The sequence below is a fragment of the Antedon mediterranea genome, chromosome 10 (assembly GCF_964355755.1).
Source record: "Antedon mediterranea chromosome 10, ecAntMedi1.1, whole genome shotgun sequence".
Lineage (NCBI taxonomy): Eukaryota > Metazoa > Echinodermata > Crinoidea > Comatulida > Antedonidae > Antedon > Antedon mediterranea.
Window position 1 is genome coordinate 15,544,402 of NC_092679.1, and position 16,881 is coordinate 15,561,282.

The 16,881-nt window shown below is 32.9% G+C and overlaps 3 protein-coding genes across 3 annotated transcripts in view; all 3 read right to left on the minus strand.

Moving 5' to 3' along the window:
• LOC140060593 (endoribonuclease Dicer-like) overlaps window positions 1–16,881 on the minus strand; it is a 123,800-nt gene that overhangs the window by 5,600 nt on the left and 101,319 nt on the right. The window lies entirely within an intron of this gene.
• On the minus strand, window positions 35–12,292 carry LOC140060594 (protein sel-1 homolog 1-like). The gene is made up of 16 exons (XM_072106874.1): window positions 11,888–12,292; window positions 10,516–11,595; window positions 9,118–9,165; window positions 8,524–8,593; window positions 8,236–8,398; window positions 7,492–7,605; window positions 7,103–7,184; window positions 6,554–6,708; window positions 6,409–6,465; window positions 5,317–5,385; window positions 4,344–4,484; window positions 3,453–3,855; window positions 3,246–3,320; window positions 2,644–2,816; window positions 2,344–2,466; window positions 35–2,143 (listed from the first exon to the last, which is right to left on the minus strand). The coding sequence occupies exons 1-16, from the start codon at window positions 11,949–11,951 to the stop codon at window positions 2,024–2,026; spliced, it is 2,937 nt and encodes a 978-aa protein (XP_071962975.1). The 5' UTR covers window positions 11,952–12,292; the 3' UTR covers window positions 35–2,023.
• LOC140061114 (serine/threonine-protein phosphatase 2A 56 kDa regulatory subunit epsilon isoform-like) overlaps window positions 12,834–16,881 on the minus strand; it is a 61,102-nt gene continuing 57,054 nt past the window's right edge. The window contains exon 14 of the mRNA XM_072107564.1: window positions 12,834–16,528. Coding sequence (XP_071963665.1) covers window positions 16,438–16,528 — 91 coding nt within the window. The 3' untranslated portion in view covers window positions 12,834–16,437. The remainder of the gene's footprint in view (window positions 16,529–16,881) is intronic.

Sequence of the window (16,881 nt, forward strand, 5' to 3'; positions counted from 1 at the left end):
GTTATAAGAATGTGAATTTATTTGTTTAACCACAATAAATTAACTCACGATCATTTAATAGCATAATAATAATATTATTTAAATAAACATAACGTTACTCTATTATAAAATAAAACATTTATACCATAGTTTAGTTTTCATAAACATTGATTTTTTAAAATAATAAATGGATTATAACTTAAATAAAATGGGTATTAAAGTAAATTTAACAAGGAATGTAAAGATAAGTGCATAATGAATCAAATTGTTCAGGCTATGTAAATTAACATTTCCCCAATCTGATATTTTGTTAAAGTAAATGTAAAGCTCTGTCTACACTCCTAAAAAAATGTATGTGCTCATTTATGAACGTGATGATGTCATATCAGTACCATATTTGAGTATATCACTTTAGATATAGCATAAGCAATTCAAAAAACATGTTCAAATTATTTGCTACAGTATATTTCATAAGAACACCTATAATACAGTGATCCCATTGATATAAATTATTATTTTTAATGTATTATTTTATTTTATTATAAATTGATTCTAATAAATCACTAACTTATTAATGATACCTGCAAGCCATGAAACATGGAATAACATATCTTAATTTTTAAAGCCAAAATAATTTTCACAAGAAATTATTAAAAACAAATACTGAATATTCCCGGATTCCTTTACAGTCACATTTAAAGACAAATATTTACAATCATTTTTCTACATCAAAATTTAAATAAAATATCACGATGAAAAATAAAAAAGTACTTGATAAATAATTTTAGTTATAATAAAATAATTAACTAAGATTATAATAAGCATTTTGTTTAAATGGAAAATAAGGCAAGGGAACACTAGAAAGAAGAAATAAGTTTTACAAATGTTAAAAGGAAAAAAAGAAATGTCTCATCTACTGTGTCACATATTAATGCAAACAGTATTATTATTATTATAAAGATGAAACTATCAATTTTAAATGAAAAATGAACACAATACTACAGTAATTGTAAACCATAATTTAACAAGAAATATTTCTTACAAAAAACGCTGCTCGCTTATTGACGTAACAGTTTTTTGTTTTTTGTTTTTGAATGTGTCATTTTATTGTCACATAATAGTTATTTTACCTGAAAAAAATGCAATTAAAAGCAAAAAATACTTCAATTGTCTGTCAGACAATGTGGTTTTTGAGTTATAATTAAACGTTTCTTTTCTCTTTCTATAATGTGAATTTTGTTACAGAAGTGAATAACTTTGATATGAAACAGACTCAATTTAGTTTAACAAAAATGTCAAAGTGTAGTACTAACTGCTGCTTGATTTCATCTAATTAATGAGTCATCTCGTGTGACGTAGCGGGCTAGAGCAGCAGCGTGAAAACAAACATGTCAGCATCAGAATAAAAAGATGTCTTTCAAACATTGTCATGGTTCAGACTATCGACTAATGTAACAACCAGGAGTCTAAAGGCCAACTCAGAGAGCTTTGTAAAACAAGTCGTCTTGAGTGCTGTTTGAGTTGCAGCGAGTCTTCTTGAGATAGCATCGGGCATAGTTTTTTGGTCATCGAGAGAACTTTAAACAAGCTTCATTTCTCCAGACAGGACAACTTGTCGTATCCTACGCTGCTGTCTGAGTTGGCCTTAACACTAGGAAAATGTTTATCAAATAAGTTATTGAAATCGTCAAAGCTTGTATTGTATCACAGAAGGTCAGATTACAGATTTAAAAAAGAGAATTTAACAAGAGTCTCCTTTGGGTCACTCCCTAAATAGGTTAAACAAACTAGCGGCAATATTTAACACTATGGCCAATTCAGTATACAGGGGCGGATCCAGCATTATAGACTTGGGGAGGGGGCAATATTTCATAAAAATGATCCATCAGGTTAAAGGTTATATTTTATCTCCCTGCCTAAATCCACGCCTGGTGTATAACCCTATAAAAATAAGTGTCCCAAAGGTGTCCCCTTAAAGGGGTTTTACTAAATTATATATAATTTTAAAAAATATGTTTGTTTTCTGTAGCTGTAAAGAACCTATCTAATTTCTTCTGAGTATCATTACAACTCCTAATAACATTGCTAAAATAGTTGCCAGGTATATATCCCAATATTGCCCAAATGTCTGCTCCATGTTTACATTTCTCCAGAATCCTGCATTCTGCAAGTAAATATAAAAATATGAAATTAAATATCATAACTCAATTATGTCAATTCACAATAGATCAAGTTACATTTTCATTTCAAAATATAGTTCACATTCACATTTTTTTGTCCCATAAAGTTTGATAGTGTATACAAAGTTTTAGCATTATGCTCTACCATTCAACAACTATGAAAATGATGATTAAGTATACTTACGTCCTGGAAGTACTGTAAAGCATAAATAACAGCTAATTTAGCTAGTGCTAAGGTGACTGGTAGGTAGGCCTCAGCACTGCTATCAGCTGCCATATCATAGAACCGCTTTGCTAGGTGAATATCCTAAAAAGAACGATTAAATAATACCAATTATTTTTATTTTATTATTTTTTTTTAATATTAGGATTGAGAAAAGGCACATTAGGTCAATTTTGTAATCACCAAAATAATTAGACCAGCAGAAGGTGGAACCTTAAGCTAAGCCTGGAGATCATTTCCCTTGCCAGTGTGATGTCTTACTTGTTTTAGTCCTAGGCCTTGCTCATGCATATATCCCAAGTTGAACATGGCTTGCGGATTGTGCTGTTGCTCATACGCCAATCGGTAGTGGTTTGCAGCAGCTTCGTAATCAATATCCGTGCCGTAACCATAGTAATGATAATCACCGAGCTTTACTCGTGCATTTGCATATCCTACGTACACAAATATTACAACAAAAAACAAAAACAAATGTTATAACAATACAAACCATATAGTGTTACATAGATTGTGAATAAGAATATTAAGCACAGGAAAATATTGCCTCATACGTAACTTTTATTAGTTTATAATACAGGTGGACACCTGGAAATGACGGCTGGTTCTTAATGAACCGTGGCAGCCATAAAGAATGACACTAATATTTAAGTGCAACGAGAAATACTTTCTAGCTAAGATTTAGGAATCGTAATTCATGATATGAGAAATACATTCTAGCTAAGCTTTAGGAATGGAGTTATTACAAGAAAAAAATTTCTGGCCGAGAGAAGATTTGAACTCGGAAAAATGTAACTTTTATATCATTGTTGTGAGGCAAAATATACATTATTTAATTAATTAAATTTTACAATATTTTGTATTACCTTGAGCTGCAGCTCGTTGCCAATTCAACAGCGCCCTCTGATATGTTTCATTAACTCCAAATAAACTTGCTTCTCCTAACAAAAACAGATCGTTTACATGATATAAACTTTTTAAATACTGTGTTTATAGACATATTATATGAGCATATATTCAGAAACTATAAAGATAAAATAGGATCTTAGTTAAAAATAAAACATGATTTTTACCTCTATCTAGGATATATGCTACATTACTCTGTGCTACCTCGTATCCCAACTCTCCGAGAAAACTGTATTGCATCATCGCTGAATCAACTTCACCATTTTTATAACTACTATGCGCATCCATCAACATCTCAGAAATACGCCCTCTCTCCGCGACATTTTTATACAGTTCCACAGCTGTGTGACATGATCGCATTATTCCAATGCCTGATGCATGCATTTGAGCTAGGCTGTAGAACCCCATGATGTGGCCTGATTGTGACGCTAGGTTGAAGTACTTAAATGCCATTTTAAAGTCTATTTTGGTACCAATACCACTAAAGTACATCTTGCCTAGCTGCAGTTGAGCATCTACCCAGCCTTGATCGGCTGCTGTATTGAAATATTGGAATGCTCTCTGTTTATCCTAAAAATAAGTGATGAAAAAGAGTAGATTCTTAGCTTGATTTTGATTGGATTGGAGGTATTGGATGGTATCCATTAAATATTATTATGTCATTAAGAGTGCAATTTTGTTATATGCGAGTGCAATTTTGTTATATGCGAGTGCAATTTCGATATATGCAAGTGCAATTTCGTTATATGCGAGTGCAATTTCGTTATATGCGAGTGCAATTTCGTTATATGCAAGTGCAATTTCGTTATATGCAAGTGCAATTTCGTTATATGCGAGTGCAATTTCGCTATATGCGAGTGCAATTTTGTCATATGCGAGTGCAATTTCATTATATGCATTTATAATAATAATAATAGTAAAAAATAATTGTAAACATGTTAGATCTTTTACAACTAGTATAGCAAGATTAGCTATTGTTCTTACGTTGAACGTTCCAGTAGTGAAGGACACTAACAGACTAAATTTAAATAAGATAATAACAGACAAACATCCTTTACCTGTTTCACACCACGGCCTAGAAGATAACTGGAGCCTAAGCCAAATTCACCGACTGGATTGCCTTGATCAGCTGCCATTTTGAAGTATTTGAAAGCAGTTGCATTGTCCTGTTTAACAACACTGCTGCCTTCAGAATACATCTAAAAAAGACATACGTTTTTTAGATCTAATTTAAGATCACAAACTATATTTAATGTAAAAATAATACTATATGGTCCTATTGCGATAACTTTTTTCGTCTTTAAATGGTTAAAAATGTGAAAAATAAGTCGATTCTAATAATTATAGCGGCCCGCTATAAATCCCAAAATGCATTGTGCGCGGATTGATATTTTTGTTTTTCTTCTGTAATTCACCCACTTTTCGATCGATCGTGAGGCCAAAACAAATGGAAGACTCCTAACTTTTCAGCGAAAATACCGGGTTTTCCCCAATTTGTTTCAACGGAGTCTGGCAAAAATAGAAAGACAATTAATGCAGCAACTATACGACGTCAGGCTAGGTATATAGCTAGCATACGATGTTCGTACGTTACCAATGTTTACAAGCTAGGCCTACAAAACTAAGCCTAGCGAGCTACTTAGGCAGTGCATTGTTTCTCACTTTTTATCATAATTTACCATAAAACGTACATTTAAGACAAGGAATGACCTGGTTTAATGTTTTTGAAGTAATATTATGTATTATTTTTACAAAACGTCACAAATTGTAGGGAAGGTGTCTTTAAAATAGAAGGGTTTGTAGAAAAATCACTCATGCATGCAATTTTAAATTTTTTTTTTACTCAATAGATTTTATCAAATTTTATGTCAGTTTGGTAATTTTTTAGACGTCATCTACAAAATAACTACACTATTACTACAATAATATTTATGAGGAGCTCTTTACAATAGGTTTCACAGTGAAGAGGAAAGTAGAAGAATAAAACAGTTTTGAAGAACCGAGATAGCAAAACCTAATTTTTGTTCTTACTTTTCCTAAATAAGCTTGAGCATTGGCATTGCCAGCTTCGGCTGCATTCCGAAAATACTCCAGAGCTCTCTAAAAAAAAAAAGTATTATTTTTATTATTATTATTTATTTATAAAAAAATATCAAATTATTTATCCAATACAAAATAAATAAACAAATACACTTTAATTTCAACAATACAAAATAAATATAAAAGAGTTTATCCTGATAAAAATAAAATATTTAGTTCTTAAGACTAGATAACATTTTTTTTTTCATGAATTTATATTATTAGTACTATTGTCTGATCTAGTTACTTAAATATATGTATTATTTATTATTATTTGATACAATCATTACTAGTAGTTATTCTGTTCTGGTAAAACCAGGCCTAAAGGTCTCTTGAGCTTAGTTGGTCTTTTCCAGGCTTTGCATCTCCAACAAAAAAACATTTCACTTTTAAGCTAAAAAGGCATCTATTATCCACATATAATCACTGAATCCTAAATAATATTAATTCAAATTTCATTGATATTTTCAATCTGTTATTTTTGTTTACTTTGGTTTTTTTATGATTTTTTGATATTTTTTTTTTTTTTGGCAGCCCACCACAAGTTTACACTTTCTGGGGTTCGCCTCTCTTATTTAAAATTGTTTTTTTACAAACACTGTTAATAGAAAAGAAAAGAGAAATAAATGTTCTGAAATGAAATGAATGAAATATTATTATTTGATTAATCTAAATTAATTTGTATTAAGTTTGATGCATTGTAAATAAAACGTATGAATGAAAATGAATAAATGAATAAAAAATGAAAAACGTATACTGTATATTAATAGCACCTTTCAATAGTGCCTCCACACAAATACACTATTGTATATTAATAGCACCTTTCAATAGTGCTTCCACACAAATACACTATTGTATATTAATAGCACCTTTCAATAGTGCCTCCACACAAATACACTATTGTATATTAATAGCACCTTTCAATAGTGCCTCCACACAAATACACTATTGTATATTTATGAATAAACCTTATGCAATTTATTAGTCAAAATAAACAAAAATATTTAGATATAAAATATTGTTTTTAATAGTAGATGGACTTACATTATGATTTCTAGCAATTCCACGTCCACCTTGATAATTCAACTGACCTAAACCAACCTACAAGGAAAAAAATAAATTGTTGTTTTTATTTGATGGTAAATAAGGGGTAATAATAAATAAGTTCAAATAAGTCTTTTTCCTTTACCTGTGCTTGCACATCTCCTTTATCCGCAAGGAATTGATAATATTGGATAAGGTCATCATCCAAGAGGGCGCCATTACTACCTGGATTCTCTTGTTCATCGAAAAGACGAACTCGTTGAACAATTCCCATCAAGCCTTTGGACACTTCCAATGCAACTGAAAGGTGGGGACAAAATTTAAATGTAAACTAGAAGGAATTTGTAAGAGCTATATACAATTTATTAATAAATTTAACTGACTGGAGTTGGTGTAGAGGATATGGCTGTTGGTTAAGGAATGCATTAAATATCTTTATATATATATGATAATAAATGCTGTGCAAGCAGTGCATTCATTCATGAGGGGTGGGCTGGTAGGTGGGTCGGAACATAAGTGAGGTACAGTATGTCAAGGTGTCAATGAAGACAATTCACCCATAACCACAAGATGAAATGTTTAATCAGTGCTTTACCAACAGAATGAAGACATGCAAGAAAAATTGCATTGGTATGATAAACAGCGCACCTCAACATCAATATATTGTCCCTATTCTCCCGGCTTACCAACTCACCTTTATCAGCAACCTTAGCATAGTAGACAAGAGCAGACTCGCAAGATTGAGTCACACCGATTCCAGACCAGTGTCTGTACCCCTAAAAAATAAAACAAATATGATTATCTTAAGTACAATACACATGAGCAGCATGTCATGTTCACTGTATCAATTAGCATACAATACATGCTATAGTGATTAATATGTTGATCAGGAGCTTGAGTCAAGCATGTCCTAACCTAACAACTTCTAATAGAGATAATGATAATAAAAACAATCAAAATACATGCCATTATTAAATATTCCTTTGGGAGTAACACCAATGTATCTCTCTAATTCTAAACACATGTTTATCAATTCTTTCACTTTCCACACTCACCAAAAAAGGATATTTAAATGCGACTTACCATCGCCATTTGTGCATAAATATCGTCCCCAAGGGCTCCAAACGTATAGTACACAAGAGCCTTGGCTTGATTTGAGTCTGTGCTTATACCAGAAGTGTACATGAACCCAAGACCCTGCATAAAAAATCAACAAAATGAATATTATAATGAATGTTTATGAGTTGGAGGGTGAGTGCCATTCAACAAATACAAAACATTCATTCATTCATCAGTGGGAAAATACGTCCATTTATTGTCATTTGCATATAAAACATACATAGAAATTATGTTTGCTCTGAGAATATACAAAACAGAAAAATTGAAAAACTAACAAAAACAATTAAGTGTCACATCACTCTCGTACGGTATACGTATTCAGTGCCAGAATGGCAGCTGGATAAAAGCAAAAAAAAGCATTCATTATTTGTTTTATATAACACACCTACTGTTATTCAATTTATCCATCATAAATCATTGCATTAACTTTGGATGTTGAGTAGAACAGTTATGACAAGTTGGTTTTCGAGTGGCAAAAATTCTCAAAATCTTTACAAATGCTGAACGTGCATTAGAGCGTGTTAATTCGATATAAATTTTACGTTAGGTAGGGCTATTTCTAAACGACATGTGATGAGTAACTAACCAATCAAATTTGAAGAATACAATCAGGTGTGTTATAATATAGCATATGTTTTAAAGCTTGCCAAGTTATGGCATTTTTGACAGTCCTATCAGCATGACAATGTCACCAGTGTCTCTACATACCGCTTGTGCCTTCGGATTTCCTTCAGTTGCTGCCACCTGTAAGAGTTCCCACGCTAACGTCACATTCAATGGTAGATGTCGACCAAACAACGATGCAAAGCCACATTTTACTTGAGAATCAGTGTCGTTCAGTTTTGCGGCTTCTAACATAATCTCATGGGCCCTGTTAAGAAGTAGTACATTATTAATATTAGAATTAATAATAATAATATACAACATTTTAAGAACATAAATTAAGCAACACACTATCAATGAATAACTATTTAAATTGATAAAAGAACAAGTTACTTGGCTTCACTGTCTTCATCTACATCGTCTCCAAACATTAATTCATTGGCTTCATCTAGTATTGTTTCAACTGAAAGAAAATATGTATATTTTAACAACTTATATAAAAGTTTCACCCTTCATTTATAAATTAGACACATAGAGCACAGCGTGACCCACCTTCATAGTCTTCCATCCAGCCTAAAGTTTATTCTAAGGCCCTCCCCCACAGCCTAATTACACAACACAACTCAATTAAAAACACTTCCCTTTCCCCCAACACTCCCAAGAAACTGTTTACTATACCCACCCCTAGACCAGCTCCATCCCTAGGGACTACTAAAATCAATATCTACGTAGCCCTAATGAATTACATCAAGGCAATCCTAACAGGACACTGAGCTCGCCTTGCCAAAATATGAACACGTAACAGTCTTTTGATCTTATGTCTGGCTGCAACAAATACCAACAGTACTGTACTATGTACATAATATCCATGGTACACAGTGTCTGTTAAGAGGCGCGAGACTAATCGTGTCGCAGCCACAGATAAACTCTTTGATCTCTGGAGCTCACTATCCTGTTAGATTGCCTAGATTATATTTATGCATTTACCTTTTGCTCTTCTTTCTATTTCTTTTGGATCTAATATCTCTTCTTTCTCTAACAAAAACAAAATTATCAATATGAATAATTAAGGACGTCTGGACTTCATAAGGAGACAATCTTGTCTAGTATTATTGGAATCATTTTATTATCATATCAATTAAATTACAAATTGATAACATCTAGATTTCTTATCAATATCAGTACAGAGCATATTGTACAGCAGATGTTGTGTATGTAATAATATTATGCAAAAATAATGCAATACCATAGAGCAACACTAAAAAAAACAAGATACATTATTTACATTTAATGGGTGCAGAGTGGACATGTTACCTATGTTCTAAATTGTTCAAACATTCATTGACCTTGATTCTTAAAGATGTATTGTCCTCTCGAAACAATTTTTTGTTGAAAGAAAATTCCATTTTATTGTCACATAAAAGTAATCTACTTTGACCAAAAATTTGATTTTAAAAAATGTATTTAATCGAACAAATTGTAATTTAAAGCAAAAAAATAGGCAAATTGGGTTTTTGGTTGAATTTAACCATTTATTTGTCATTTTATAAGTTAAAAGAATTTTTTTTCTACAGAAGTTAAAGTAATAACCTATTTAAATTCTAGATTTGCTCCCAATTCAACTCTACAACCAGGTAAAAATGTGAAAGACAACAACATTTCACAATTATTAAGTTTACTTTTCTGAAGATTCAGTGTCAATCCTTATAAAAAGCTACCATAAAAGCTTTGTTTGTTTCTGATATATTTTTGTTGTTCTTAAAAATTTTAAAAATCTAAAAAAGAATGTTTTTTTAGTTAACTGTATCAACATCACATAGATTCTATATTGATGGATCTCAAAGCTCTGTCTACACTATCAAACTAGATGACATCATACCGCTACCATATTTGTGCCAAAATATGGTAGTGATAATGATGTCATCACGTCCATATATGGGCTGACACATCACATATTTTGGTCACATAAATGTTGATTGTGTAGACAGAGCTTTAGCTATATATTTGCTGGTACAATGCAAACTAAAGCATAGTACATTCAAATACCAAAATGCTTTCTCTCAAAACTTGTTCACTGATCAACTGTTATTAACTTACTCTTTGATAAACCAAGGCAGTCTAACAACAGGATGCTGAGCTCCAAAGATCAAAGGGTTTATCTGTGGTTGCGACACAATCAGTGTCACGCCCATTTAACAGACACCGCACCATGGAGAATATACATTAGTACAGTACTGTGGTATTTGTCGCAGCTAGACATAAGATCAAAGGACTGTTACAAGTTCCTATCTTGGCAAAGAGAGCTAAGTGTCCTGTTGTTAGATTGCCTTGGATAAACTGAATATTTTTCAGAATGAAAAGAGTATCTTAAAAAAATAAACTTACCACTATCCTTCAGTGAAGGTTGAGATGTTGGTTTTGGATCTTGCAGTAACTGACGTGATGGAATACTTGGTAATTTCAGACTAGGGTAATCATCAACATCATCATCAGTGTGTTCATCAAAGTCCGCAGATCCTGAACGATCAACAGTTGCTTTTTGCCCACCATTTGAACCCTGTGGTTGTTTTTTTTGTGTGGTTGCTGGTTCCATTTTCACATTTCCATGTGTTGCTTTAGACTGTGCATCTGAAAATGTCAGTTTTGAATCATCGGGTACTCTTTGTTGCTCTCGCTGTTGTTGCTGATCTAACTGCTCTTGTAATCGTTTTTCATACTCCTGTAGTAGTTTTATACCTCTCGGCTCCCATTCCCTTTCCTGCTGTTGCGCTGGCTGTTGCCCTTGTTGTGATTGTAATGGTTGTTGCCCTTGCTCTTGTTGTACTGGCCGTTGCCCTTGCTCTTGTTGTACTGGCCGTTGCCCTTGTTGTGGTTGTACTGGTTGTTGCCCTTGTTGCGCTTGCGTTGACCGGTGCCCTTCTTGTGGTTGTACTGATTGTTGCCCTTGCTCTTGTTGTACTGGCCGTTGCCCTTGCTCTTGTTGTACTGGCCGTTGCCCTTCTTGTGGTTGTACTGGTTGTTGCCCTTGTTGCGCTTGCGTTGACCGGTGCCCTTCTTGTGGTTGTACTGATTGTTGCCCTTGCTGTTGTTGTTGCCCTTGCTGTTGTTGTTGCCCTTGCTGTTGTTGTTGCCCTTGTTGTGATTGTACTGATTGTTGCCCTTGCTGCGGTTGGACTGGTTGTTGCCCTTGTTGTTGTTGTTGCCCTTGTACTGGTTGTGGATTAATTTGTTGTTGTGGATTTATTTGTTGTTGTGTTTGTTGATTTATATTTTGTTGTGCTTGGCGTTGTGCTTCATATAGTTGCTGTAATCGTAGTGCTTCTTTATTTATGATTGGTTCATTCTTTTCTTGTTTATTATGTGGGTTTATATTAACATTAATTTGTTCAACATTTGATTTTGCATCTGTTTCAGTTTGTTTGCTTTCTTCTTTGTTGTCTCCATTGAGATTAATTAAGTCCGCACCTAATGTAATAAGGTCATACTATTACTAATTTAAGTAGCATTATAATTAATTTCTTTAAAGGGTAGGCTAAACCTAATAGGCCTAAACCTAGGCTATATAATTTCACAATCATAATCAATAGAAATGAAATAGGCCTTAGTCAAGGCCTACCTACTAAGTACTATTAATATTATTGTATTGGTTGGCATTATTATTTAATATTTATTAATAAATACTAAACAATCAATAGGCCTAGGCCTATATATAGGCCTAAAACTAGGCTTAAATAAATCAATGATGCATTGTACTTACCAGCTAATACAAAACCTACAAAAATAACTGAAGAACAACATAAAATCGCGTTTCTTGTTTTCATGTTTGAAAATACATAACCTAGGCCAGGCTAGGATAGCCCAACACTAAATATTGTTCACTTTTAGGCCTACTGGAAGGCCTCTTCGTTCAGACGATACTGCGGGTTTGATGTGTGCCGTGTCTACGATCCCAGCCTAGCATAAGCGATGATTATAGCCTCATTAAACTTGACTATGCTAGGCTGAGAGTTCTAAGAAATAACGCACAGTAAATCTATCAATTTAAATAAATAAAATCACAGTGTTTGTTCGTATTTGTAGGTCCTCTTCTTTTTCGGAGAACTGATTTTGGATAACTTTTTGTGCAGGACGGACTCAGATTTCTTCTCAACAGAGATGAAATTGTAATATACCGCCCTCAACTACAATAACGACACGTATCTTTATTGTGTGTATAACAAGGTTTTCTCTTATCTCTCCATCCATCATCAATGTATAATTCATCCATCCATCAGTCTATATAATTATATTCATACATCCCCCTCTGTCTGTCAATTCATCAATCAATTCATCCTTTTCATTCAACTGTCTTCTCTTAAATACTATCTGTCAAAATTATTCAATTCCTTTATTCCTTCATTCATCCATATGATGGGGACTGGTAACTATTTTACAAGAAAAATGAAATTATTTATAAAGTATCTAGTATCAAATTGTATGACGTCTTTGATTGAGGAGCTGAGGTGAAAACAGGTGGTAATGGGGTACGTCGCAGGGTCCTTTGGAGGGGTGTATTATCCAGGCAATCTTTATCGATATTACATTCAAAGCAATTTTAATTTGTCCTGCAAATTCCCCTGCTCCACCCAGGAATCTTTTTTTCAAACTGCCTCGTTTTGAGATTTACAAAGCATGTAACACACAAAAGACACATAACAAAAACATTCAACATTCTTCAAGATCAGTAATCTTTAATATTAATTTGTGAAGCAGTATGATCGTAACAAAGCCGTTAAAATAAAAACAATAATCGTTACACTGAGTTATCTAATACAGTAGATCGTCATCGTAAATAGCTGCCTGGCTTTGTCGCGTCATCATACGTGTACGACAACGACAAAACGGCCAAAGCTACAGAACATTAGTACAACATGCAAATCAATGAATTCCGTAGAAAATTAAAAATTCCTCGCATACACTCTGCAAACTTGACTGCTATACATAAACATATATATAAATATATATATATTATATAAATATATACAAATGTATTTATGTATTTATATAAATGAAATTACAGAACCAAGAATAAGATATGTTGTACTGTATTACAATACACATTACCTCTTATATACGTGATTCTGAACTTTCATTTAACTCATATCATCATATATAGTTAGGCATATTATATAATTTACATAATATACATCATATATATTAACATGGGCCTATACAACTAATACATAATCACGATATTTTTATCAATAATTATACATGAATTGTCTATTTTTATGTAACATTTATAAATTACATTTTCAATACTTTGTATTGTTGGGTACCTGAGAAAACTAAAATGCCTAGAGACATATTATAAGAACTGGACCATCAACTAGGCGACAGAATAATGGGCACGACTGGTGCATCTGATTAGCCGATTTGATGCAGCCATATTGGACAGTCTCTCTACATTGTGATTGCATTGGTGTTGGCAGTCTAGTTCTTAGAATATGTCTTCGAAAATGCCACTAAGTGTCTGTACTTAAAAATGGCGTAATGCTGAAGATCAAAAATTAATGCAACTTATGATCACTCTAAATCATATAACATAGTGCATTTGAATAACTGTTTATCAGATGGCAGATTACATTTCAATACATACGCACAGTATCAATTTCATTGGTAAATTAAACATTTCATTTTATACAAAATGTGATTATATTAGTCAACTATATTTGAAACGTAGCAACGTATGTTACCATACTCAGTGAGTATTTTCACAGTATCATGACTAGTGACAATAAACAGACTGCAGTATCATGCTAGCTGACAGTAACAGGGCCATACCATAGCACACATCTCCTAAATATTAAGTTACACATAACTCTCTAAATAACCTCTCACTATACAAAATATACAAACGACCATGCTTTGAACCCCGGTCTTCAGATTAGAAAGCTAAAGCATCAAACAATCTCTGGCTGGCACTGAATAGTGTTATCTAATATGGGATGATGTTTGCTGTCATGAGACACAAAACTGTATACTGTTTATTGTCACCAGACATGATACTGTACATGTATCAAGTGATTAATTTCAAATATATGGAGAATATACTGCATTTTTAACATGGACAAAACATAACAGTAAATTGGAATCTGACTTTCTGGGCCAGCCTAAGGTGGTCCTGTTTTGGGAGAGTTAAATGTACGTCATTCTGTTTCACAATGAAATCCTAAGCGGTCGTGTACTTTTCTATTCCTTCTTTAACAGTACAATATTACAGTACATTCCCGTTCATAATCTTACATTTTTTGTCAAGAGTTTTTGTAATATATTTTAGTCAGAAAGAGGGTTGTGCGTCTATGACGATTTGACAATGTGTAAGGCACTACATATCCAGTGGGACTATGTATTGAATTTACATTGATAGATCAATCAATAAATTCATTCAGTTTATCAAATATTAAAATGTAAGTACCACAAAATAATAAGCATTTTAAGGAAACCTTAATGACATCACAGCAAATATATTTAAAAAGAAACAATTTACTAAAAAAATTGCTTTTCAAAACAGTGTACCCTTATAAATATCTATGCATGTTTTAATAACATGCAGGGAAACCCCCTACCCTATATCCTCGATAGTGATTGGCTGAATTAACTTCTTCAATTAATTCAAATATACAACAATAATAACCAACACACTATGGATTTCTTTAGTCTTGCGTACTAATTACAATGCCAGTATACGACCATAGAACACGTCTAAAAGAAAAATCAACACGCATCATGTACTCTATAACATCTTTAGCTAAAATCTACCAAATGCTGACATATTTTACACAATCTATATCATACACAAATAAATTCTTATTCATTGACCTACAAATAAATAAAAATATATATACAATAAATTAACATATAACAAACAAAATCAGTGAAATAAACTGCAACGTGTTCAGCGCCAGGTCTTATTTATGCTACTACATAATCACTTTCTTTTTATTTAAATGTTTAGTAATATTTATTATTTAACACACCAATTAATTTTAAAAGGATTGAATGGGGGAGAGAATTTGCCTTCACAACAGCCATATTCGAAGGGACTTGGGTAGCTCCATTGAGAAACCAGCAGGGGCCCATATGTTTATTATAAGCATTGATATTGATATAGAATCATTATTAAGTCAACCTATATGCTATATGCCTTTTAACATGAGCACAACAGTTGAGATTAATTGACTTAATTAACTGTTTCTCTGTTTTATCAGGAAAGAGTGAGACTCGCTCTTCCCTGTTTTGATATACAATTATCTTTACATACATGTGGTTGCATGATCTACGCACAGATGAGTATCACTGCCTGATCTATATTGTACAGAAGACAAAACATCATTGTCAACTTCTTTCACATGTGCGAGTCCAAGCTGACTGGCCAGCCACAGATGAATATGCTAATTATCTTTTGAATATTCATGAACTGTCACCTTACATTGCTACTGGTCTTTGAAACATGAACTAACGTGTAGTTTTTTGGTATGATAGGGCGCAATTATTGACAGCAAACAGCGTTTTGTAGATAATATGTAATAATGTAGATGTAAATTGCCATACAGTACCAGGATATATGCTTATGTAGACAAATATATGTCATAGTTCAATTATCAAAGTGCTTTTCAGAAGTCATCCAAATGAAATCATTAACGGTTATGTTGTATGTATACAGCTACCTCTATAATTTCTGGGCACAAAACGTTTCCATTAAATCAACTTAAACGAAACAACATGCATATAAGACTTGGTAGATGTGTAGTCATTATTCCAGGCATCTAAAAATCCTTTTAGTGAATACAGAACCCTTAGAAGTAGTGGGATATGCAACTGTATGCATCAGTTTGTTTTGCTTGCCACGACACACTCTAACATTTACAACACAATCCACCATGTTAAGTGTAATGCGTAATTATGTACGAATTCTTTGGAACAGCGCAGATACTCGGATTGCAATCGTTGCGAGACAGTATTACCTCCAATTATTTAAAACATGTTTATACATACACTGTACTATGACGAAATAAATTGATTGGAGAGGGGTGGGATTGAAGACATGGGTTATATTACACTGGTTTCGTTCCTGTCCATGGGAAGGAAAATGTTGTGTTTAAAAATACACAGTGTGTCTATGAGACTGCCTTAATGGACATGTCATTACGTGCTTGTAGGTGTGTCATGGGTTTCCCTTTACCCTATGGGAAGGGGTTCCCTAAGGTATGGGAAGGGTAAACCCAACAACATGTTCTGCAATCAACTGCCAAGCAAACACATCCATTATTTGGCATTAGAATTCGCTTTGTTATTCATCTCCAATTTGCTTAGTTTTTTCCAAAGTTCATCTCTATCTTTTTCTTTTTTCTTCTCTCTGAAAAAACAATAAATATACAAATGAATAGATGACAGTATTTAATTAAATAGAACAGTTAAGCCTTTAACTCATGAAAATATTCTTCCATTTTAACCCATATGAACATTCATTATTTGTAAACTCTGGTTACGAGTGTAAAGCTCTGTCTACACTATCAAACTTTATGTGACAAAAAATGTGATGTGCCCATATGATGATGTCATATCACTGCCATATTTGGGCATATCACTACCACATTTGGACACATCACACTTCTTTTGTCAAACTAGTTTGATAGTGTAGACAGAGCTTTACACACTTCACACACTAGAATGCTAGCTGAAATTTGTAATTCATATTTCTAGAATTTT

Coding starts and splice junctions, on each gene's coding strand:
- LOC140060594 (XM_072106874.1), bottom strand. CDS start 11,951: ATGAAAACAAGAAACGCGATTTTATGTTGTTCTTCAGTTATTTTTGTA. Junction 9,166..10,515: donor ACCTTCACTGAAGGATAGTG/GTAAGTTTATTT, acceptor TGTTTTTGTTAG/AGAAAGAAGAGATATTAGAT. Junction 3,856..4,343: donor TAGGCCGTGGTGTGAAACAG/GTAAAGGATGTT, acceptor ACTTATTTTTAG/GATAAACAGAGAGCATTCCA.